Source organism: Salvelinus namaycush, chromosome 5 (genome assembly GCF_016432855.1).
Source record: "Salvelinus namaycush isolate Seneca chromosome 5, SaNama_1.0, whole genome shotgun sequence".
NCBI classification, from domain to species: Eukaryota; Metazoa; Chordata; class Actinopteri; order Salmoniformes; family Salmonidae; genus Salvelinus; species Salvelinus namaycush.
Window position 1 is genome coordinate 71311824 of NC_052311.1, and position 25764 is coordinate 71337587.

At 45.2% G+C, this 25764-nt stretch overlaps 1 protein-coding gene across 3 annotated transcripts; it reads right to left on the reverse strand.

Moving 5' to 3' along the window:
• Positions 1 to 17013: 17013 nt before the first annotated feature.
• LOC120048864 (28S ribosomal protein S29, mitochondrial-like) lies at positions 17014 to 24690 on the reverse strand. Of its 3 annotated transcripts, none has more exons than XM_038995162.1 (13): positions 24538 to 24690; positions 24261 to 24302; positions 21506 to 21619; positions 21317 to 21418; positions 21089 to 21197; positions 20844 to 20936; positions 20619 to 20749; positions 19100 to 19180; positions 18365 to 18529; positions 18088 to 18147; positions 17884 to 17973; positions 17534 to 17651; positions 17014 to 17440 (listed from the first exon to the last, which is right to left on the reverse strand). In XM_038995162.1, the coding sequence occupies exons 2-13, from the start codon at positions 24297 to 24299 to the stop codon at positions 17355 to 17357; spliced, it is 1188 nt and encodes a 395-aa protein (XP_038851090.1). In that variant the 5' UTR covers positions 24300 to 24302; positions 24538 to 24690; the 3' UTR covers positions 17014 to 17354. The 3 variants fall into 3 exon arrangements, with proteins under 3 accessions (XP_038851090.1, XP_038851089.1, XP_038851088.1); XM_038995161.1 differs by having other exon boundaries at positions 24261 to 24386; XM_038995160.1 differs by having other exon boundaries at positions 24261 to 24690.
• Between the last annotated feature and the right edge of the window lie 1074 nt (positions 24691 to 25764).

Consider the following 25764-nt stretch of genomic DNA (forward strand, 5'->3'; position numbering starts at 1 on the left):
CCTGGAAAACACCTGAGTGAAGAACGAGCAAAGGTTCTCAATTTAGAGGGCAGGAGTCGCAGGCTGAACATCAAACTCTAGCTACATGTTCATCACAAAGGCATGCCAAGAGTCTTCACCAAGCCCAAAGAGGCTGCAAGCTACAAATCAAAACTACAGCAAACCGCCTGAAAGACTGAAATCCCTCGCCACAAAATTCTGGGATATTGACTGAGCAAACAGTGGATTTTATGTTTATTCATGAACGCTAACATATTAATTTGTTTTCCAACAACCGCGGAGAGGGCTGTTAGTAAAGTCTAACTGTTGTTAGCATGCTAGCGTAGCATTGGTCTGTTCTAGCCATCATGACCGGCGGTCTTCATTTACGTGAGATGGGGAAAACAGTGCTTAATTTGGGGAAGCAGTCGGGAGGGCGGGTTTCTCTGGGGTCTGTTACTGTGTTCTGTTTATTTTAATTCGAACATGTTCATTTGAAATGGTCTTGGAAATGCCAGGAAATGATCATGGTAATCAGTCAGATGTTAAAGGTGTCATATTAGTATCCTGGAATGTGCACGGTCTCGGGCACACGCGCAAAAGGGGTATGGTATTTAAGCAATTGAAATCACTTGGTGCTGACATCATTTTCCTGCAAGAAACGCACATAAAAGCCACGGTGCAGCGGCATCTGAGATCCAACTGGATTTCTCAAGTTTATCAATCACCCTTCTCTTCCAAGGCTAGAGGTGTTGATATTCACTTTTGTTAAAACATCCCTTTTCAACTCTCGTCCTTGTCTACAGACCCACACGGTAAGTATATCATAGTATCAGGGAAAATGAACTATTTCCCTGTCACCCTATTGAACGTTTATGGCCCAAATATTGATGACCCACATTTCTTTCGTAATGTTTTTGATTTACTCCCAGATCTTAGTACCACTAACCTAATAATCAGAGGCGATTTTAATTGTTACATTGATCTGTATCTTGACAGACTGTCTACACGTACTCCACCAAATATCACCTCTGTCCAGGTTCTAAATAATCTAATCAAATCCAGGAATCTAGTGGACATCTGGTAACTGCAACATCCCACAGACAGACTACTCATTCTACTCTCATGTTCCCAAGTATTATTCTACAATCGACTACTTCCTAATAGATTCCAAATTGATACCCAATGTGCTCAATTCGAAATGACATAGCATCTTAATAAGTGACCACAGTCCAATTATCTTGTGCCTCAATCTTGCTTTACCAAAACAGAATTACAGTTGCCGTTTTAACCCCTCCTTGCTCACAGACCAAGAATTAATTGACTGCATGACAGCCAAGTTCAAGTCCGGGCCCAGGCTGGGCCACTCAAGGACATTCAGAGACTTGTCCCGAAGCCATTCCTGCGTTGTCGGGCTGTATGCTTAGAGTCGTTGTCCTGTTGGAAGGTGAACCTTCTCCCCAGTCTGAGGTCCTGAGTGCTCTGGAGCAGGTTTCATTAAGAATCTCTCTGTACTTTGCTCCGTTCATCTTTCCCTCGATCCTGCCTAGTCTCCCAGTCCCTGCCGCTGAAAAACATCCCCACAGCATGATTCTGCCACCACCATGCTTCACCGTAGGAATGGTGCCAGGTTTCCTCCAGACGTGATGCTTGGCATTCAGGACAGAGTTCAATCTTGGTTTCATCAGGCTAGCGAATTTAGTTTATTATGGTCTGAGAGTCCTTTAGGTGCCTTTTGGCAAACTCCAAATTGCTGTCATGTGCCTTTTACTGAGGAGTGGCTTCCGTCTGGCCACTCTACCATAAAGGCCTGATTGGTGTAGTGCTGCAGAGATGGTTGTCCTCTGGAAGATTCTCCCATCTCCACAGAGGAACTCTGGAGCTCTGTCAGAGTGACCATCAGGTTCTTGGTCACCTCCCTGACCAAGGGCCTTCTTCCCTGATTGCTCAGTTTGGCCGGGCGGCCAAAGAGGAAGAGTCTTGGTGGTTCCAAACTTCTTCCATTTAAGAATGATGAAGGCCACTGTGTTCTTGGGGACCTTCAATGCTGCATGAATGTTTGGTACCCTTCCCCACATCTGTGCCTCAACACTATTTTGTCTCGGAGCTCTACGGACAATTCCTTCGACCTCATGGCTTGGTTTTTGCTCTGACACGCACTGTCAACTGTGGGACCTTGTATAGACAGGTGTGTGCCTTTCCAAATCATGTCAAATCAATTGAATTTGCCACAGGTGGACTCCAATCAAGTTGTAGAAACATCTCAAGGATGATCAATGGAAACATGATGCACCTGAGCTCAATTTCGAGTCTCATAGCAAAGGTTCTGAATACTTATGTAAATAAGGTATCTGTTTTTTTTTATCTGATAAATTTGCAAAAAAAAATGAAAAACCTGTTTTAACTTCCTCATTATGCGGTATTGTGTGTAGATTGATGAGGGAAAAACGTTTTTAATCTATTTTAGAATAAGGCTGTAACATAACTAAATGTGGAAAAAGTCAAGGGGTCTGAATACTTTCTGAATGCACTGTATATTCTTCCAGATCCGATGCTTCTAGTTCTGATGTATCAGCCTTCTTATATTCCACCAGCCTGACAAAACTTGATGATAGGGCCAAAAAATAACTGCCAAAACTTGATGATAGAGCTAAAAAATAACTGCCAAAACTTGATGATAGGGCCAAAAAATAACTGCCAAAACTTGATGATAGGGCCAAAAAATAACTGCCAAAACTTGATGAAGCTTAAGTTCTGCTGGTAGCCAGAATTTTCAAATGTTTCTTACCTCTTAATTTTTTAAGACATTGGACTCGACAATCTTGCCATTTGTCTGGGGGTTACAAAAACCATCGTATTTGTTAAGCCCACTTGCAAAAGCCCAAGGAAAGTGGTGGTATAGGCCTACCCATCTTTAAGCATTACTACTGGGCTGCAAATGCCAGGGCATTATTAACATACTGCCATCTGCTTTTCCCTGATAAGTCCCTGATAAATTTCCTCTCTTCCAGCCTTGTTTTTCTCCAAATCAGAGTGCCCAAACAAACTGACAGGCGACAACTTTGTTTTGAGAAATTCTTTAAGAATTTTAAACCAGATTAAGTATGTTTATAATGTGCCTGATACCTCTGTATACACCCTGATATGATTGAATCATTATTTTGTTCCATCTCGGTCTGATAAGGTGTTTGTTGAATGGAGGGAGAAGGGACTGGCCACAATTGAAGACTTATAAGCATATCAATAAAATAAATAAATTCAAACTCTCCCATTCACATTTTTTCCATTAATTACAAGTCAGACATTCTATCAAAGGGAAAATTCTAAATGTTGATTCCCTCCCTTTACAACATTCATTTTATGATTTGCTACAGCGCCCTCCCAACTCAAAACACCTCATCTCACATTTTGTCTCCAACTACACAGAGGCCTCTACTAGTCATCTCAAGGAGACCTGGGGTAAAATAGTTAAATATTGAGCTCTCAGATGATCTACAGGGAGAAGCCCTGTTTAGAATTCACTCCTGTTCCATCAATGCTAGATATCAACTGATACTGTCACGAATCCCGCCGAGGATGGTGCCTCTTCCTGTTCGGGCGGCGCTCGGCGGTCGTCGTCACCGGCCTACTAGCTGCCATCGATTCTTTTCTTTTTGTTTCGGTTAGTTTGGGCTGATTGGGTGCACCTGTTTTGAGTTTAGTTTGGTGGGTAGGCTATTTAAGGGTAGGAAGCCCGCTGGCTGTTGTGCGGGCTTGTTTTCTGTTATGTTGGTGTTGGATTGTGAAGTGGATTTTGTTATTTCCTCGGTACAGTTTAGTCCGGTGTTTTTGGACTCCTTTTTCTAATGCGCCCGTATGTTTTAGGGCATGATCATTTTCCCTGTGCATTGGAAATAAATCCACGTTCCTTAAACCTGCTCTCTGCGCCTGACTCCATCCACCCAGTACTCCTAGTAGCTCTGACAGAAGCCCGCACCACACTATGGAGTCAGCAGGAGCCGCGACCACCCCTCTCCCAACTATGGAGGAGCGTGTCCATCATCATACAGCTGTACTTCATCGTATCGGGTCAGCGATGGACCAGATGATGGAGAGGATGGAACGATGGGAGAGGAGTGGTCTCCCGACGCCCCCTACAGCTCCCCTGCAGACGACACAACCCACTCCCACAGGGTCATCGGCTGGGACCAGCTCATTGCGTCTCACCCCCCCGAGGGTGTACGATGGAGCAGCGGCTGGTTGCCAGGGATTTCTGCTCCAGCTTGAGCTTTACCTGGCTACCGTGCGTCCGACTCCCTCGGGGGAGGAGAGTGTAAGCCTCCTTGTCTCCTGTTTGTCGGGGAGGGCCCTGGACTGGGCCAACGCAGTCTGGAACAGCCCAGACTCAGCTCGGGACCATTACGCAGAGTTCACCCGCCGGTTTCGGGCTGTGTTCGACCACCCACCAGAGGGCCGAGCGGCGGGTGAGCGTCTGTTCCACCTTAGACAGGAGACGAGGAGCGCCCAGGAGTTCGCTTTAGAGTTCCGGACCTTGGCTGCTGGTGCGGGGTGGAATGACAGGGCCTTAATAGACCATTACCGTTGTAGCCTCCGGGAGGACGTCCGTCGGGAGCTAGCTTGTCGGGACACCACACTATCTCTAGATGAACTGATCGACATGTCGATTCGACTAGATAACTTGCTAGCTGCCCGCGGGCGTTCAGAGGGGGTCCTGTCCATTCCACCTCCCAGTCCTCCCGCTCCAACTCCGATGGAGTTGGGAGGAGCTGCATCTAGGGGGACCAGAGGAGGTGGCTCTTCTTGCACCTACTGTGGCCGGAGAGGACACACTTCGGACCGGTGCTGGAGGAGTCCATCTGGGAGTCGGGATGGCAGGCGGAATACTCCTCGGCCACCCCAGGTGAGTAGGCACAAGACTCACCCAGAGCTCCCTGTTGGTCACATGTTTTTGGTTATTTTCTTCCCTGCGTTTTTTCCCCTCTCTTCAGCATAAGGCGCTAGTCGACTCAGGCGCAGCTGGGAGTTTTATGGATCGCGGACTCGCCCGTAGGTTGGGTATTCCGCTGGTGCAGATAGACCCACCTTTTCCCGTGCACTCCCTAGATAGCCGACCGTTAGGGTCAGGGCTGGTCAGGGAGGCCACGATTCCGCTGGACATGGTAACCCAGGGGGATCATAGGGAGCAGATCAGTTTTTACCTTATTGATTCACCTGGGTTTCCAGTGGTGTTGGGGATTCCCTGGCTAGCCATTCACAATCCCCTCATTTCCTGGCGACAGGGAGCTCTTCAGGGGTGGTCAGATGAGTGTTCAGGTAGGTGTGTGGGAGTTTCCATCGGTGCCACATCGGTGGAGAGTCCAGACCAGGTTTCCACTGTGCGCATTCCCCCAGAATATGCCGATTTGGCTATCGCTTTTAGTAAGAAAGAAGTGACTAAATTACCACCTCATCGACGGTGGGATTGCGTGATAAACCTCCAGGAGAACGCTGCACTTCCCAGGAGTCACGTGTACCCATTGTCACAGGAGGAGACGTTGGCTATGGAGACATATGTCACGGAAGCTCTGGGACAAGGGTTCATTCAGCCCTCCATGTCACCCGCCTCCTCGAGTTTCTTTTTTGTGAGAAAAAAGGAGGGAGGACTGCGTCCGTGCATTGATTATCGAGGTCTAAATTCAATCACAGTGGGATTTAGTTATCCACTACCTCTCATCGCTACGGCGATGGAATCATTCCACGGAGCGCGTTTTTTCACAAAACTGGACCTCAGGAGCGCGTATAATCTGGTGCGTATTCGGGGAGGAGACGAGTGGAAAACAGCGTTTAGTACCACATCAGGCCACTATGAGTACCTCGTCATGCCGTATGGGTTGAAGAATGCTCCAGCCGTTTTCCAATCCTTTGTAGATGAGATTCTCAGGGACTTGCAGGGGTAGGGTGTGGTAGTATATATTGATGACATCTTGATCTATTCTGCCACACGCGCCGCGCATGTCTCCCTGGTGCGCAGGGTGCTTAGGCGACTGCTGGAGCATGACCTATACGTCAAGGCTGAGAAATGTGTGTTCTCCAAACCAGCCGTTTCCTTCCTGGGTTATCGCATTTCCACCTCGGGGGTGATGATGGAGTGTGACCGCGTTAACACCGTGCGTAATTGGCCGACTCCAACCACGGTAAAGGAGGTGCAGCGGTTTTTAGGGTTTGCCAATTACTACCGGAGGTTTATCCGGGGTTTTGGCCAAGTGGCGGCACCCATTACCTCACTGCTGAAGGGGGGGCCGGTGCGTCTACGGTGGTCGGCCGAGGCAGATGGAGCCTTCAACCAGTTGAAGGCAAGGTTTACTGAGGCTCCCGTGTTGGCGCATCCGGACCCTTCGTTAGCGTTCATAGTGGAGGTGGATGCGTCCGAGGCTGGTGTTGGAGCCGTGCTATCACAGCGCTCGGGCACGCCACCGAAGCTCCGTCCCTGTGCTTTCTTTTCTAAGAAGCTGGAGCCGGCGGAGCGGAACTATGATGTGGGGGACCGGGAGTTACTAGCTATGGTAAAAGCCCTGAAGGTGTGGAGACACTGGCTTGAGGGGGCAAAATACCCTTTTCTCATCTGGACTGACCACCGAAATCTGGAGTATATCCGAGAGGCGAAGAGACTGAATCCGCGTCAAGCTAGGTGGGCCATGTTCTTTACTCGTTTTAGATTTACGATCTCTTACCGACCAGGTTCCCTCAACACTAAGGCCGACGCGCTGTCTCGTCTCTATGACACGGATGACCGGCCCATCGATCCGACTCCCATCCTTCCAGCCTCGTGTCTGGTGGCCCCGGTGGTATGGGAGGTGGACGCGGACATCGAGCGGGCGTTAAGGGTAGAACCTGTGCCATCCCAGTGTCCAACTGGCCTTAGGTACGTACCGCTTGGTGTTCGTGATCGTTTGATTCGGTGGGCTCATACACTACCTTCTTCGGGTCATCCGGGGATTGAGAGGACAGTGCGGGGTCTTAGAAGGAAATACTGGTGGCCCACCTTGGCTAAGGACGTGAGACTCTATGTCTCTTCCTGCTCGGTATGCGCACAGAGTAAGGCTCCTAGGCACCTGCCGAGAGGGAAGTTACAACCCCTCCCGGTTCCACAACGGCCATGGTCTCATTTATCGGTAGATTTCCTGACTGATCTTCCCCCCTCTCAGGGGAACACTACCGTTTTGGTCGTTGTGGATCGGTTTTCTAAGTCCTGTCGTCTCCTTCCATTGCCTGGTCTCCCTACGGCCCTACAGACTGCGGAGGCTCTCTTTACCCACGTCTTCCGGCACTACGGGGTGCCGGAGGACATCGTATCTGATCGAGGTCCCCAGTTCACGTCCCGGGTATGGAGGGCGTTTATGGAGCGTCTGGGGGTCTCGGTCAGCCTTACCTCTGGGTATCACCCCGAAAGTAATGGGCAGGTGGAAAGAGTGAACCAGGAAGTGGGTAGGTTTCTGAGGTCGTATTGCCAGGACCGGCCTGGAGAATGGGCAAGGTACGTCCCGTGGGAAGAGTTGGCCCAGAACTCACTCCGCCACTCCTCAACTAACATGTCGCCATTTGAATGCGTATTGGGGTACCAGCCGGTCCTGGCTCCGTGGCATCAGAGCCAGACCGAAGCTCCTGCGGTGGAGGAGTGGGTACAGCGCTCTAGAGAGACCTGGCGAGCAGTCCAGGCCTCTCTCAGGCAGGCCAGTGAGCGGCAGAAGAGGAGCGCTGACCGCCATCGCAGTGAGGCCCCTGTGTTCGCACCAGGGGACAGGGTCTGGCTCTCGACCCGAAACCTGCCCCTCCGCCTGCCCTGCCGGAAGCTGGGGCCGCAGTGTGTGGGGCCATTTAAAGTCCTGAGGAGGATAAACGAGGTGTGTTATAGATTACAACTCCCTTCTTACTATCGTATTAACCCCTCGTTTCATGTGTCTCTCCTCAGGCCGGTGGTAGCTGGTCCCCTTCAGGAAGGTGAGGTGCCGGAGGTCCCTCCGCCCCCTCTGGATATCGAGGGGTCCCCGGCGTACGCTGTACGAGCTATTCTGGACTCGAGACGCCGGGTGAGGGGCCTGCAGTACCTCGTTGACTGGGAGGGGTACGGTCCGGAGGAGAGGTGCTGGGTACTGGGGAGAGACATTTTAGATCCTTCCCTCTTGGCTGATTTCCACCGTCGCCACCCGGATTGTCCTGCGCCTCGCCCTCCGGGTCGTCCTCGAGGCCGGGGTCGGCGCGCTGCGGGAGCCGCGCGTCAGAGGGGGGGTACTGTCACGAATCCCGCCGAGGATGGTGCCTCTTCCTGTTCGGGCGGCGCTCGGCGGTCGTCGTCACCGGCCTACTAGCTGCCATCGATTCTTTTCTTTTTGTTTCGGTTAGTTTGGGCTGATTGGGTGCACCTGTTTTGAGTTTAGTTTGGTGGGTAGGCTATTTAAGGGTAGGAAGCCCGCTGGCTGTTGTGCGGGCTTGTTTTCTGTTATGTTGGTGTTGGATTGTGAAGTGGATTTTGTTATTTCCTCGGTACAGTTTAGTCCGGTGTTTTTGGACTCCTTTTTCTCATGCGCCCGTATGTTTTAGGGCATGATCATTTTCCCTGTGCATTGGAAATAAATCCACGTTCCTTAAACCTGCTCTCTGCGCCTGACTCCATCCACCCAGTACTCCTAGTAGCTCTGACAGATACAATACAAAGTCGTGCATAGACTTCATTACATCAAAACCAAATGACATAGAATTTACCCCCAGGTCTCCACACTGTGTGACAAATGTAAAGCCTCAGAGGGTTCATTAACTCATCTTTTTTGGCTCGGCCCCCTACTTAATAATTTTTGCAGGAACATCTTTGATTGCTATTCAAAGGTATATGAGAGGGCCATTGAACCTGACCCAGAACTTGCTCTCTTTGGTTGCTCAGAGTCTGTTCTAAGATCGTCCTATGAGGAACAACAGGCTCTGATGTTTGGAATGGTGGCTGCAAAAAAGAAAAATCCCCACAGAATCAAAGTCACCCACCCCCCTTGCTTCCATAGATGGCTAGCAGAAATGATTAACAGCATTTCCTTGGAAAATATTAGTTTTATTCAGGACCACCTCCTCCAGCAGATCTATCATGATTTAGAGACCTTCTGGACAGAGACTGACTGTGAACACTAGGAACGCTTACTGTTGTTGTAACTGTCATTGTTGTTCTATTCTTGTCACATGTCTTGCTTAAGCAATACTTCACTTCATATGTCTGGCAGCTGTATTTTTTTGTCATTGTTTTGTACTAAATTGCAAAAGAAAATCCTTTAAAATAAAATATATATACAAAAAATATATATAAACTCCTCACTGTAGTTGGAGACTGGTACTGGGACAAACGGGTCCATGCTGTCAAAGCCCTCCTGTAGGAGGAACACAGAGGATGAGGATAGAAGTTTTTATAGGTGAACTTCTGTTTCTATTTGACTGGTCATACAATAACATGAAACATGATGCATGTAAACACGTCAGAAGGGTCTTGTCAAATAACATTGAGATCATTCCCTTAGTCCCTTCCCCCTAATAGCCCTGATCTAAAGACACCAAACGACTGGAGGTCGTTTTTGGACTGGACATACAACAACATTAATCACAACACAACAGTAGTAGGCCTGATTACCAACAATGACGAGACAGCCTACAGGGAGGAGGTGAGGGCCCTGACGGAGTGGTGCCAGGAAAATAACCTCTCCCTTAAGGTCAACAAAACGAAGGAGCTGATCGTGGACTTCAGGAAACAGCAGAGGGAGCACGCCCCTATCCACATCGACGGGACCGCAGTGAAGCTGAAAAGCTTCAAGTTCCTTGACGTACACATCACTGACAATCTGAAATGGTCCACCCACACAGACAGTGTGGTGAAGACGGCACAACACCGCCTCTTTAACCTCAGGTGACTGAAGAAATTCAGCTTGGCCCCTAAGACCCTCACAAACTTTAACAGATGCACAATTGAGAGCAGCCCGTCGTACTGTATCACCGCCTGGTACGGCAACTGCACCGCCCGCAACCGCAGGGCTCTCCAGAGAGTGATGCGGTCTGCCCAACGCACACTGCCTGCCCTCCAGGACACCTACAGCACCCGATGTCACAGGAAGGGCAAAAAGTTAATTGAGGACATCAACCAACCAAGCCACTGCCTGTTCACCCGGCTACCATCCAGAAGGCGACGTCAGTACAGGAGCATCAAAAGCTGGGACCGAGAGACTGAAAAACAGCTTCTACCCCCAAGCAATAAGACTGTTAAATAACCATCACTAGCAGGATACCTTAGAGGCTGCTGCCCTAGTCACTTTAATAATGTTTACATACTGCTTTACTCATTTCATGTGTATACTGTATTATATTCTACTGTATTTTAGTCAATGCCTCTCCGACATTGCTTGTCCTAATATTTATATATTTCTTAATTCCATTCTTTTACTTTTAGATGTGTGTACCCCTGACTTCGCATTAGACATACAGTTGAAGTCAGAAGTTTGAGTACATCTTTGCCAAATACATTTAAACTCCGTTTTTCACGATCCCTGACATTTAATCCTAGTAACAATTCCCTGTCTTAGGTCAGTTAGGACCACCACTTTATTTTAAGAATGTAAAATGTCAGAATAATAGTAGAGAGAATGATTTATTTCAGATTTTATTTCTTTCATCTCATTTCCAGTGGGTCAGAAGTTTACATGCACTCAATTAGTATTTGGTAACATTGCCTTTAAATAGTACAACTTGGGTCAATCGTTTTGGGTAGACGTTCACAAGCTTCCCACAATAAGTTGGGTGAATTTTGGCCCATTCCTCCTGACAGAGCTGGTGGAACCGAGTCAGGTTTGTAGGCCTCCTTGCTCGCACACGCTTTTTCAGTTCTGCCCACAAATTTTCTATAGGATTGAGTTCAGGGCTTTGTGATGGCCACTTCAATACCTTGACTTTGTTGTCCTTAAGCCATTTTGCCACAACTTTGGAAGTATGCTTGGGGTCATTGTTCATTTGGAAGACCTATTTGCGACCAAGCTTTAACTTCCTGACTGATGTCTTGAGATGTTGCTTCAATATATCCACATAATTTTCCCTCCTCATGAAGCCATCTATTTTGTGAAGTGCACCAGTCCCTCCTGCAGCAAAGCACCCCCACAACATGATGCTGCCACCCCCGTGCTTCACGGTTGGGATGGTGTTCTTTAGCTTGCAAGCCTCACCCTTTTCCCTCCAAACATAACGATGGTCATTATGGCCAAACAGTTCTATTTTTGTTTCATCAGACCAGAGGACATTTCTCCAAAAAGTACGATCTTTGTCCCAATGTGCAGTTGCAAACTATAGTCTGGCTTTTTTATGGCGGTTTTGGAGCAATGGCTTCTTCCTTGCTGAGCGGCCTTTCATGTTATGTCGATATAGGACTCGTTTTACTGTGGATATAGATATTTTTGTACCTGTTTCCTCCAGCATCTTCACAAGGTCCTTTGCTGTTGTTCTGGAATTGAGTTGCACTTTTCGCACCAAAGTACGTTCATCTCTAGACACAACGCGTCTCCTTCCTGAGCGATATGGCGGCTGCGTGGTCTCATGGTGTTTATCCTTTTGTAATATTGTTTGTACAGATGAACGTGGTACCTTCAGGCGTTTGGAAATTGCTCCCAATGATGAACCAGACTTGTGGAGGTCGACCGAGGTCTTGGCTGATTTCCTTTGATTTTCCCATGATGTCAAGCAAAGAGGCACTGAGTTTGAAGGTAGGCCTTGAAATACATCCACAGGTACACCTCCAATTGACTCAAAGTATGTCAATTAGCCTATCAGAAGCTTCTAGAGCCATGACATCATTTTCTGGAATTTTCCAAGCTGTTTATAGTCACAGTCAACTTAGTGTATGTAAACTTCTGACCCACTGGAATTGTGATACAGTGAATTATAAGTGAAATAATCTGTCTGTAAACAATTGTTGGAAAAATTACTTGCGTCATGCACAAAGTAGATGTCCTAACTGACTTATCAAAACTATAGTTTGTTAACAAGAAATTTGTGAAGTGGTCGAAAAACGAGTTTGAATAACTCCAACCTCAGTATATGTAAACTTCCGACTTCACCTGTAGATCATCTTCCTCAAGTTATAAACCAACGCCAACTCCTCTGGAGCGAGCGAGCGAGCGAGCGGGCGGGCGGGCGGGCGGGCGGGCGGGCGGGCAGTCTGTCTGTCTGTCTGTCTGTCTGTCTGTCTGTCTGTCTGTCTGTCTGTCTGACAGAGAGAGAGAAAAATAGGATGAAATGGAGGGAGAGAAAGAGACAGCTTCTATCTCAAGGCCATCAGACTGTTAAATAGCCATCACTAGCCGGATACCACCCATTTACTCAACCCTGCACCTTAGAGGCTGCTGCCCTAGTCACATTAATAATGTTTACATACTGCTTTACTTATTTCATGTGTGTATACTGTATTCTATTCTACTGTATTTTAGTCAATGCCACTCTGACATTTTAGATTTATGTGTATTGTTGTAAGGAAGCTAGGAACACAAGCATTTCACTACACCCACAATAACATCTGCTAAATATGTGTATGTGACCAATAATTGATTTGAACAGGAGGTTATCATTTTCCCTGAGCTCTCCAATAGACATAGAGGATAACCACTCCATGCAGTTCTCACCCAGTCATTGTTGATCATCTTCCTCAAGTTATGAACCAACGTCAACTCCTCTGGAGCCTCTGGACACCAAAATGGAAGCAATAAATCAGCATCACAGTGACTGACTATTTAGAATGTATTAGTACAGGGCTCTGGTCCTCCTCGAGCAAGGTCCTCCCCTAGAGACCGTTGACTCCATCTACAGCCAAAGCCAGCCTGAAGCCCCCGTCAGCCCTCTCTCTCCCCACAGCCTGTAGCCTCATCTCCCTCAGCACTACTGCTCACAATGCGTTTAAACTGTGATACATGGTATGGTGTTCTTATAAGAGAAGTGCACTGAACCAATCATCTGGCAGAACTGGAGCCCAGACTAATATAAGGCAAGTTGACACTGAACGCTCCATGTCCACTAGCTCCTCTAGTGGCTGTCCCTCAGTGCTCTCTCACTGCCATTTACCATCTGGACAAAAGGAACACCTTTTTGAGAATGCTGTTCGTTGACTACAGCTCAGCGTTCAACACCACAGTACCCTCCGAGCTCATCACTAAGCTAAGGACTGGGCCGCACCCAGGTGGTGAGGGTAGGCAACAACACATCCGCCACTCTGACCCTCAATACAGGGGTCCCTCAGGGATAGGTGCTTAGTCCCCTCCTGTACTCCCTGTTCACACACGACTGCGTGGCCGAGCACGACACCAACACCATCATTAAATTTGCTGACGACACAATGGTAGTAGGCCTGATCACTGACAACGATGAGACAGCCTACAGGGAGGAGGTCAGAGACCTGGCAGTGTGGTGCCAGGACAACAACCTCTCCCTCGACATCAGCAAGACAAATGAGCTGATCGTGAATTACAGGAAAAAGAGGGCTGATCATACCCCCGTCTACATCGATGGGGCTGTAGTGGAGGGGATCGTGAGCTTCAAATTCCTCGGTGTCCACATCACTAAGGAATTATCATGGCCCACACACACCAACACCGTCATGAAGAGGGCACGACAATGCCTCTTCCGCCTCAGGAGGCTGAAAAGATTCAGCATGGTCCCTCAGATCCTCAAAACGTTATAGAGCTGTACCATTGAGAGCATCTTGACTGGCTGCATCACCGCTTGGTATGGCATCTGCTTGGCATCTTACGGCAAGGTGCTACACAGGGTAGTGCATACGACCCAGTACATCACTGGAGCCGAGGTCCCCGCCATCCATGACCTCTATACCAGGCTGTGTCAGAGGAAGGCCCTAAAAATTGTCTAAGAATCCAGCCACCCAAGTCATAGACGGTTCTCTCTGCTACCGCACGGCAAGCGGTACCGATGCACCAAGTTTGGAACAAACAGGACCCTGAACAGCTTCTACCCCCAAGCCATAAGACTGCTAAATAGTTAACAATAGCTATCCGAACTATCTGCATTTACCCTTATTGCACTAACTCTTTTGACTCATTACATATGCTGCTGTTGCTGTTAATTAATCTATCCTGTTGCCTAGTCACTTTATCCCTACCTATATGTACATATCTATCTCAATTACCACGTACCCCTGCACATTGACATAGTACTGGTTCCCCCGTGTATATAGCCAAGTTATCGTTACTCACTGTGTATTTATTACTTGTTATTTTACTGCTGCTCTTTAATTACTTGTTTTTAGTTGTCTTTTTTCTCTCTGCGTTGTTGGGAAGGGCTCAAAAGTAAGCCTTTCACTGTTAATCTACACCTGTTGTTTATGAAGCATGTGGAAAATACAATTTGTTAGATTTATTAGATTAGATTTATTTGGATTTGCCACTGTTTTTTAACCATTTACATGTACATACTGACCCAACTTATATTGCCTGTCAAAAGACTGTTGATACTATTTGTGCTTTCTGAACTATAATAATTTGAAATTTGCTTAAAATCTCCATAGACTTCAAAGGGAAATGTGGGATTTGCCACTGCTCTTGATCCGTTTCAGCTAAAGACCAACACAATGTTCAAATGTGCAGAATGACTCGACATAGATAACGTCAACACAGCTTTTTGCTCCCATTCATACTTTATAAACTATAAAGCTTGTTGTATCCCCATTCGTTTTAATGGCAGATTGCAGGCTTCAACATTCTTAACTGAAATTCCTGCCACAGAACTTTCAGAATGTTCAAACTAAAACTTAAAAACACATTATATTGCTTAAGATACTATCTGACCCGGCGCCAGGATAAAGTGACTAAGGGGGGCAGTTGAAATCGGCAATGGGGCAAAACATTTGGGGGGGTTTTGCATTGGAATTATATTGAATTCTGATTATACTGTATAATCACACTATACCACAATACACAAAGTTCAAATGCCGAGACTCCGAGATCATTGAAATGCTTTTGAAATCTGTGATGCGCTGTATTAGCACAAGGGACTGCCCTACAGCTAGGCCTTTTTGGTAATTAATAATACCTAAAAGATCGATAGGGCAATTCACCTATTACAAACAGCCTACGTGAATGCAGTTATACACACAGCTGTTTTACCAAAAATAATGCAAACTAAATGCTGAAAGTTGTAGCCTAGTAGCCATGCCTAGCCTTGCATGCAAACAAAAATACTGAATAACAGTTTGGCTTAGAATACCGAAAACTGCGAGCAGAACAAAACAAAGAAACAGTGGTACCAACTAGTAGGAGTAGTAAACAAAATATCAGATGAATAAAGGCATGACACAATCTATATTTAGGCTAGTTACATTAACAGTAAATAAACGCAGTAAACCAAAGATGAACGGAGATCCAAAACATAGCCTACAGCAGGGTTCCCCAACTGGCGGCCCACGGGACGAATTTGTCTGTTAAGTAATACTGCAAGACAGCACAGCAAATAAATGTACTTTTTGGCCTAAATTAAAACCTACAGGGTTGGGTCAAATCCAATACAACACAGAGTGAAACCCTTTTCTATTTTCAAGTATTGTGGTGGCAGCATCATGTTATGGGTATGCTTGTCACTGGCAGGGATTGGGGAGTTTGTCAGGATCAAAAGAAATATGAAAGGAACAAAGCCCAGGTAAAAAGTTAGTCTTCGGAAAACCTGACCCTGGGATAGTTTTATTTTTCAGCTAGACAATTGCACACATTTTAATGCCAAAGACACACCAGAATGGATTGCCAAGAGGTGACAAGGTTTAAATATCACTTCCCATCAATAATCCCCAACCAACAATGCACTAAGCCAGAGTAATTTTGACAAAATCCATGGATATACTGTGTTACCCTAAGAGTTGTGCAAAATTGGTAGAATCTTAATAAAAATTATTTACAGATGTAATGGCTGCCAAAGGTGCTTCCACCAAGTACTACCCTGAGGAGGGGGGTGGGGGGGTTACCTATCATATTATGACATTTTCTAGAAAATGTTCACTTTTAAAATGTGGATTAGGTTGTGTAGATCTGTAGGAAAAAATCTAATGTAAACCGTTCTTAGCAAAATGTGAAAAAAGTTCAAGGGGGTGTAGCCTCTCTTTTGGCACTGTATATTTTGCTGACGTACACCGGTGGGTTTTGGCGTACACTATGCTAATATGAAAACATTTAATTTAGGAAATGGTATCACCCTCTAACTTAATTATCCCTTTTACTTAAAAATAATAATTTAAAAGTAAGTGGATCAAGGGAATGCACACAGCAGTACAGAGGCATCCTTTTACGCCAATTCAGTTTATATCTGCAGGCCGATGGCAACTTTGTGCTCTACAGTTGGAGTCGGGTTCTCTGGGAATCAAACTCTGGACACAGATGCTCATGCGCTCATCCTCCAACAGGATGGCAACCTGGTCATCTACACCAGGGTTTCCCAAACTTGGTCCTGCTGAGTCAGCTGTGTAGTGCCAGGGCAAAAAAACGAAATGTGCAACCAGGGGGGCCCCAGGACCGAGTTTGGGAAACCCTGATCTACACCACACTGGGCCATCCCACAGGCCACCCAACAATGCACAAAGCGGTCAACTCACCCTCACTGACGAAGATGCCCTGATGCTCTACAGTCCCAGAAATGTGGTCTGATGCTCTACAGTCCCAGAAATGTGGTCTGGAGGTCTCGTGAGGACACTAGTAATGAGGCAGAGTAACATATTCACTTTATCATACCGGTCTATATCTACCACTAAAATGTATATTCAAAAGCCTTGATGCTTTTTAACCCTTTGATTTGGTAAAATAAAATGTATTGACTTTTAAAGTAGTGGTTTGTGTTGTAATTCTGCACATTGTGTCAGATACTCTCTATATTCAAGACAAACATCACTACTAACTTTTCATCATGAAGAGAATAGCTTTATTGGCTCATATAAGAGAACATGAGATCTGACTGTTTTTCATGTACATTTTTATTATGAAAAAGACACTATACACTATCATGCATCACACCAGAATAATTTATGGAGGGATACACACATATACATGGATTATAACATTGCAGTTATGTGTGAGTCTGTATTGGCGTTTGTCCCATAGAAAATGATAGAGGCCGCTAGTGGCCTTGTGTGGGTAGCACTATCGAGGGCTTCCACCATGCAATTTCAAAGTAGTCAACTGAGTGGGGATTCCTATGGGTTGTAGCCTCAATAGGGCTGCCCATGCTGTCACAGACGCTGTAAAGGCACAGATATAAAGATGAGTCCTCTATCTATCTCTATGGTTTGTCCATAATTATGGGTGTGTGTGTGTGAGTGGGAGGGTGTGGGTCCATGTGTGATGTTACAGGAAGGCACACAGTCTCTCCAGTACAGAAGGGTTTCTGTTGCTGAGGAAGATCAGTTCTTTCTTTCCTTCCTCTGTCTGACCTGACGGAGAGAGAGAAATCTCTCAATCAGTTCAACATGTCACAATCTAAACCATCACAAACAGTGCCAGTGGTGAAAGTGAATATCTCTTACTGTGTGGGTGTTGTAGCCAGTGGCGGTCCAGGTAGTAGAGGTAACAGCTCTCAAACTCCTTCTCACTGTAGAGGGAGACTGGTACTGGGACAAACGGGTCCATGCTGTCAAAGCCCTCCTGTAGGAGGAACACAGAGGATGAGGATAGAAGTTTTTATAGGTGAACTTCTGTTTCTATTTGACTGGTCATACAATAACATGATGCATGTAAACACGTCAGAAGGGTCTTGTCCAAAAACATCTAGATCATTCCCGCCCCTTAGCCCAGATCAATAGACACCAGGGGTTAGAGGTCATTTTTGGACTGGACATACAACAACATTAACCAGGATGTAATCATGACCCCTGACCTCTCCCAGCAGCTCCTGGGGCAGGTAGGCAGAGCTTGGAGCGTAGAGAGACCCTGTCTGAGACAGAGTGGCGATGACCGCCCCTCCACACTAAGGAGAGAGAGAGAGGGACAGAGAGAGATAGGGGTGGTGGTGTAAATCACAATCATGTAATTTTTTTATGTCTATTAGACATAGAGGATAACCACTCCATGCAGTTCTCACCCAGTCATTGTTGATCATCTTCCTCAAGTTATGAACCAACGTCAACTCCTCTGGAGCCACCTGACAGACAGGAGAAGAGGAAAGAGAAAAAGTAGAGAGAAGGGAAAAGTGACAGGAAAAGAGGATGAAATGGAGGGGAGAGAAAGAGATAGGTCAGTCAAGTAAGCAACCTTTACACAGAAATTACAAAGACACAAAAATGGAAGCAATAGAAACCAACATATATTTTTTATAGATCCACAGTGAGAGGTGAATGAATGTATAGGTGTATAAGTACAGGGCTCTTGTCCTCCTTCTTGAGCGTGGTCCTTCCCCAGAGACCGTTGACTCCATCAACAGCCACAGCCAGCCTGAAGCCCCCCTCTGTCCCCCCAGCCTGTAGCCTCAGCTCCTTTAGAACCGCCCCCACCACATCACTGCTGCTCTTCACACGAGACACTCCCTGGGGTGAAAAAAACACAGCTTAACAATGATACGTGGTATGAGATTCTTAAGAGAAGTGCACTGAACCAATTATGTTGCCGAACTGGAGCCCAGATGCAAGGCGTCCGCATGATTCCCAGCCAAAACAGGTGGGAACAGTTTGTGCATATATTATGACGACATTGTGATGTTGCAAGCCGAAGTCGGTAGCTGAAGTCTACGCCCCTTCGTTGGTGATTGGTCAACAGTAGGGATTCTGCAATAAAGTATTTGTTGTCATTCAACAAGAGATTACTTGTTTTCATTCACATTTTTTAATTGAAAAATACTGCACAATACATCTTAGATATAAAATTGCACGACTAAGATCCACTTGGAAAAAACGTCATAACAGATGAAGTTATTTTAGATTCATTCTGACTACGGCATCTCAAAAATGGACAAACAGCACTACTGACACTTTCTCATTTTTCAAGTGAAGGTCTTTTAAGGGAGCATGCGAGCACACTGGTTCGGTTCGCCTAGCCAAGTTCGGCCAAACTGAAGGATGCTGACGCCTTAATAAAGGGCACGTTGACACTGGACTCACCATGTCCACCAGCTCCCCTAGTGGCCGTCCCTCCTCAGTGCTCTCCCTCTTAGTCCACACGTACCGCTGCCTCAACTTGATCTAAAACAACAAGGGGAGACACAGTCACAAATACAGGATGCCTCAAGGAGTAAAAAATATGCACCAAAGGCCAGGGAGCTTTCCCTATGGTTCACAAAGGGCACCTATCGGTAGTTGGGTAAAAATACAAATAAAACAGACATTGAATATCCCTTTGAGTATGGTGGAGCTAATATTGATGCACCATCCAAAGTGTAAAATTAAACCCACTTCCCCACAACGATACAGGCGGCAATCCTAACGTAGTTTCCGGAGAGGCAGGAACCGCTCAGGGTATTCACCATGAGGCGATTTAAAAAAAGGTGATTTTAAAAAAGTTAGAGTTTAAAGGCTGTGATAGGAGATAGAGGATGGATCAAATTTGTAGTTATTTCACAATACTAACCTAATTGATAGAGTGAAAAGGAAGCCATCCTGTTTGCAATAAGGCACTAAAGTAATACTGAAAAAAAATGTGGCATGAAATTAACTTTTTGTCCTGAATACAAAGCGTTATGTTTGGGGTAAATCCAACACAACAAACACATCACTGAGTATCATGTTATATTTTCAAGAATGGTGGTGGCTGCATCATCTTATGGGTATGCTTGTCATAGGCAAGGCCTCTGGTGTTTTTTTAGGATAAAAAGAAATAGACACTGGGAAACAAACACAAAGCCAACTATACACTGGAATTGCTTACCGAGATGACATTGAATGTTCCTGAGCGGCCTAATTACAGTGTTAACTTACAATCAGCTTGAAAATCTATGGTAATAGTTGAAAATGGCTGTCTAGCAATGATGAACAACCAACTTCACAGAGCTTGACAATTTCCCCCCCAAGAATAATAGGCAAATATTGTACAATCCAGGTGGGCAAAGCTCTCAGAGACTTACCCAGAAAGACTCACAGCTGACATGTATTAACTCAAATCAAAATATTACGGTTTTATTTTCGATGAATAAAAAAAAAAAAATGTTTCTTCCACTTTGAGAACTTGTGTAGATTGTTGACAAAAAACAACAATTAAATCAATTTTAATCCCGCTTTGTAACAACAAAAATGTGGAAAAGGTCAAGGTGTGTGAATACTTCCTGAAGGCCCCGTATCTTACTTCTAATGTTAGGATTAGGGTATAGTAAACTGATCCTAGATTTGTTTCTACAGGCAACACGTACAGTACCCGGCGAAAGTTTGGACACACCTACTCATTCCAGGGTTTCTTTAAAAAAAAAACTATTTTCCACATTGTAGAATAATAGTGAAGACATAAAAACTATGTAATAACATATGGAATCATGTAGTAACCCAAAAAGTGTTAGTCAAATCAGAAAATATTTTAGATTATTCCAAGTAGCCACCCTTTGCCTTGATGACAGCTTTGCACTCTGTGTGTACAAACTTTTGACTGGCACTGTACCTGGCGCCCACTATCTATCTGAGGAGGAGGAGCTACCTTGGAGAGGAAGTGTTCATTGGTGGTTCTGAAGTTGCGTAGCCAGTTGGAGGCCTGTATTGGCTGGTCAAAGCGGGAGGTGTGGTAGGAGGAGGGCAACAACTCCTTACAGTTCTTCACCCACAGGTGGGCTATAGAGAGGAGATTATTATCACAATCATTATTATCATCATTATTTTGTGTGTCTGTGTGTATGCCATGTTGGGGTGTGTGTGTGTTACTTACCATCTGGTATGTGTAGTACTAGCCATCCCTGTGTGGAGCAGTAGTGGACAGTATGACAGAGAGACATGGTCTTCCCACTGCCCTTCACCCCATCTACACAACCAGTCAAGGTCAACACCAACATAATTCAACACAACACAGGTAGACAACACTGGTCATAGAGAGGTACGGGGATGACTGTGTGTAAATTAAATGTGTAAAGGTACATTGAGGTGTGATCAGGTGTATTCGGTAGGGTAGGATACAGAGTAGGTAGCGCAGGGTGGGCTTGCTGTAGTTGGCTCTCTTCAGGTGAGATATCAGCTCCAGAGCTGGCTGCCTCACCATCACACAGCCCTCGTTAAACGTCTTCACCTGGACACGGTTACAGACAGTCAGTCATACTGTAATATACACACACACACACACACACACACACACACACACACACACACACACACACACACACACACACACACACACACACACAATACCTGTTGTTGGTATCGTGGAGGCAGGCCATGGGGGAAGACAGTGTGGAAGTGGGAGGGGGGCACAGTGTAGTACTGCCCTAGGTGCTGATCTGACTGACAGGCCTGGGGACAGAGAGAGATGAAACATCAGTACCCTCCACACTTACTACCACATGCTACAGAATAAAGTGTGATTGATCTTCCACCTACCGGGTCGTTCTCCTGTGTTCTGAAGATGGAGAATGTCTCCGGTCTCGTCTCCATGCCAACCGCCTCCTGCTGCTGGCCACACCCACTGCCATGGAGCGGCCGCACCTGCGCTACCTGTCCGTGACATCATCACATTCCACAGGTAAGAGGCAGGTGTATATGTTGAGCGTCTATCATAGTCCAAAACGTGTACGCCTAAGCACAGCAGTGTTCTAGAATTTAGGACCGTTAGAAGGAACTACAGTACAGTGGTGAAGCACAAAACACATTTTTACTAGTACCAGCACATCTCCAGAAAGACATGTACTGTATACTTTTCAAAATGCATTGATCACATGGAAACTGACATCCCAATGCATCTTAAATGTTAATAAATATTCATAGCTAGCACTAGCTCAAGATATACTCTTAAGGAGCCTAACGTCACCGTTACTCCTTAAGGTCCAAGGACCTTATGTTATTTTCAGACTGGCTCTGGCAGCCAAAACCTCTATCTAAACGCCAATCGATTCTCAAATGCGATACTAGAAAAATAAAGCCATTTACTTTTATATCACTTCAAAATAATTAAATAAAAGCAAAATACACACATACTGTACACCACAGGAGGATGATGGCACCTTAATTGGGGAGGACAGGCTCGTGGTAACGGCTGGAGCGTAATAAGTGGAATGGTATCAAATAAATAAAACATGGCTTCCATGTGTTTGATGCCATTCCATTAGCTCCTTTCCAGTCATTATTATGAACCGTCCTCCCCTCAGCGGTCTCCACTACTGTATATTGTTTTTAAATGTTTTATTTCACCTTTATTTAACCAGTTAGGCTAATTGAAAATAAGTTCTCATTTACAACTGCGACCTGGCCAAAATAAAGCCAAGCAGTGCGACACAAACAACAGAGCTACACAGGGAATGAACAAACATGTAGTCAATAATACAATAGAAAAAAAGTCTATATACAGTGTGTGCAAATGAGGTAGGATAAGGGAGGTAAGGCAATAAATAGGCTATAGTGGCAAAATAATTACAATATAGCAATTAAACACTGGAGTGATAGATGTGCAAGTGTGCAAGTAGAGATACTGGGGTGCAAAGGAGCAAAATAAGTCAAATAAATAACAGTATGGGGGATGAGGTAGTTGGATGGGCTATTTACAGATGGGTTATGTACAGGTGCAGTGATCTGCTCTGATAGCTGGTGCTTAAAGGGAGATATGGGTCTCCAGCTTCAGTGATTTTTGCAATTCGTTCCAGTCATTGGCAGCAGAGAACTGGAAGGAAAGGCGGCCAGAGGAGGAATTAGCTTTGGGGATGACCAGTGAGATATACCTGCTGGAGCGCGTGCTACGGGTGGGTGCTGCTATGGTGACCTGTGAGCTGAGAAAAGGCGGGGCTTTACCTAGCAAAGACTTATAGATGACCTGGAGCCAGTGGGTTTAAAGACGAATATGATGCGAGGGCCAGCCATCAATAGCATACAGGTCGCACTGGTGGGTAGTATATGCGGCTTTGGTGACAAAACGGATGGCACTGTGATAGACTACATCCAATTTGCTGAGTAGTGTGTTGGAGGCTAATTTGTAAATGACATCGCCGAAGTCGAGGATCGGCAGGATAGTCAGTTTTACGAGGGTATGTTTGGCAGCATGAGTGAAGGATGCTTTGTTGCGAAATAGGAAGCCAATTCTAGATGCTTAATGTGAGTCTAGAAGGAGAGTTTCTCTCAAATTTGGACTCATCAGACCAAAAGGACAGATTTCTACCAGTCTAATGTCCATTGCTCGTGTTTCTTGGCCCAAGCAAGTCTCTTCTTCTTATTGGTGTCCTTTCGTAGTGGTTTCTTTGCAGCAATTCGACTTGGTCTTTTACCAAATAGGGTTATCTTCAGTCTACCACCCCTGCCTTGTCACAACACAACTGATTGGCTCAAACGCATTAAGCAAAGAAATTCCACAAATAAACTTTTACCAAGGTACACCTCTCGATTGAAATGCATTCCAGGTGACTATGTCATGAAGCTGGTTGAGAGAATGGCAAGCGTGCAGAGGTTTGAGCTTTTCATTGTTTTGATGTCTTCACTATTATTCTACACCTTAGAAAATAGTAAAAATAAAGAAAAACCCTGGAATGAGTAGGTGTGTCCAAACTTTTGACTGGTACTGTATATTTTTTTATTGTTTCTCACTGATATGAAAGATAAGGAAGCGATGCATGTTAATGTTCAGACCGAGCGTTGGGGCTCTTAACTAAACATCCCCATACAGAAGACACCTTCGTCCAATGACTTATGTGTAATGGAAATGAGAGTTGAGAGTCAGCACATAACAATTAGGTATAAGGGAGTATTAGTGCAAGCCTCAAGCTCTCTTCATGCTAATACTCAATCATAGACACTTACCGACAGTTGTGGCTGCTTTGTGTGATGTATTGTTGTCTCTACCTTCTTGCCAATTTGTGCTGTTGTCTGTGCCCAAAAATGTTTGTACCATGTTTTGTGCTGCTACCATGCTGTGTTGTCATGTGTTGCTGCCTTGCAGTGTTGTTTTCGTAGGTCTCTCTTTGTGTAGTCTCTCTTGTCGTGATGTGTGTTTTGTCCTATATATATATATTTTTTAATCCCAGCCCCCGTAGGAGGCCTTTTTGCCTTTTGGTAGGCCGTCATTGTAAATAAGAATTTGTAATTAACTGATTTGCCTATTTAAATAAAACAAATAAAGCTATGAATGTCATGGGATCTTGCACCATGGACTCACCGTTTGTCGTAATCTGAAGGATAGTCTGTGAAGGGCCATGGTCTGGAACATGAATAAGTACATAAACCCAGGTCAGTTTACACAATTACACTGGTGCCATCTGTACTATTGCAGGGGGGACCTTCACTGTAAAATAATGACTATGTTATTAGGACTAGCAATGTAATCTTAGCTCAATAGCTAGATAACCTTGCATTAGCTAGCTAGATATCTGCTAGCAAGACACTGTAACATGGATCCTTGTTTTACTGTAGGTACACAACAACAATTTACCAACCAATTAATTCATTAAATTCAAAATTAAGATCCAAACAGGCAAGGTCATGTAGTTTTAGACGGTTCAGGTCTATTTTGAAAACACTGAAGAGTTGCACAATTTCGGTCGAACTGTCACGGTGCTAAATCTGTGGCAGTCGCCATTTTGGTTTGTAGACGAAGGATGTTACGTAGAGAGCTCAAATATGCGCATCGTTTGCGCAAATCCAGATGTCATCCACAGTTTTTTTTTAGAGCTAGGTGGTTTTATTTAGAACCAGTCTGATTTAAATAATATATATATATATATACAAAATAAATAGAGTCCACAGTTGGATAGCCGAATGGTGGGTGATGAGAATAGTTGGCCTAAAATAGATTTAAGTCAATGGACCTAGGATTTAGGCCTATAGGTTTCCAATGGTTATGACAGGAGGGGGGAAAAAACTCTACAAACATTCTCAGGATGATTCTATGCAAGATGGTCCCATAAATTTCAAAGTGGAGTATGCGGGAATGAAACCAAAAAAGATATTATTTTCGTTTGTAAACATAATTATAGCCTTAGGCCTAATATTTGACATTCAACCACAATAATGCTCGATAGAGATCATTTTTAAAATGAAAAACAATTTTTAAACAATTAAAAAACAGTAGGCTTTGGCTGTATAGGCTTACAGTCTACTGGATCTCCCATTGCGCACATCAATCACCCTCTCCCTCCCTTCTCTCCCGCCTCTTGGAGCTCCTGAAAGAGTGTGCGGTGTGTTGCTTTCAGCTTGTTTGAGACTGCTGTAACCTTCTACTCAGTGCTTCTACTACGGGCGCTTTCCACTCAGAAGCCCCCGTTTTGTGAATGGGCTTCAGTCCGCTCTGACTTCAACCGTGCCCGGGTAGCGCAAGGAACGAATTCAGATATGCAAACAGGTAACTGCTTGGGAAAGAAAGGCCAAGAGAAAGCAAGGCTTGATATGTCGTCGCCATTTTGTTCGTTTTTTTTTATATCATTATGTATTTCTAAATAATTTAGGCTATTTTGTGAACATAAGTTTTAGATACTTTTTCAAATCATTTAGATGCACATTGAACAGTTGAGGTATTTTGTTGTTTCGGTCAACTGCACATATAGCTTCTGAATAGATTTTCTCATGAAAGTTGCCTTTGCTAAGAGATTGCTGGCGTATGTTCTCATCATTTATTACGAGAGAAGCTCGCAACGATGCAATCGAATAGAAAGCCTAGCTGTCAA

Excerpts from the sequence above, each read along its gene's own strand:
- LOC120048864 (XM_038995161.1), bottom strand. The coding sequence starts at position 24,323 with ATGTACTTATTCATGTTCCAGACCATGGCCCTTCACAGACTATCCTTC. Across the intron at positions 21,198-21,316 it reads CTCCACGATACCAACAACAG|GTGAAGACGTTTAACGAGGG; the intron begins GTATTGTGTGTG and ends AACCGTGTCCAG. Across the intron at positions 18,530-19,099 it reads TAGGGGAGCTGGTGGACATG|GGAGTGTCTCGTGTGAAGAG; the intron begins GTGAGTCCAGTG and ends TTTTCACCCCAG.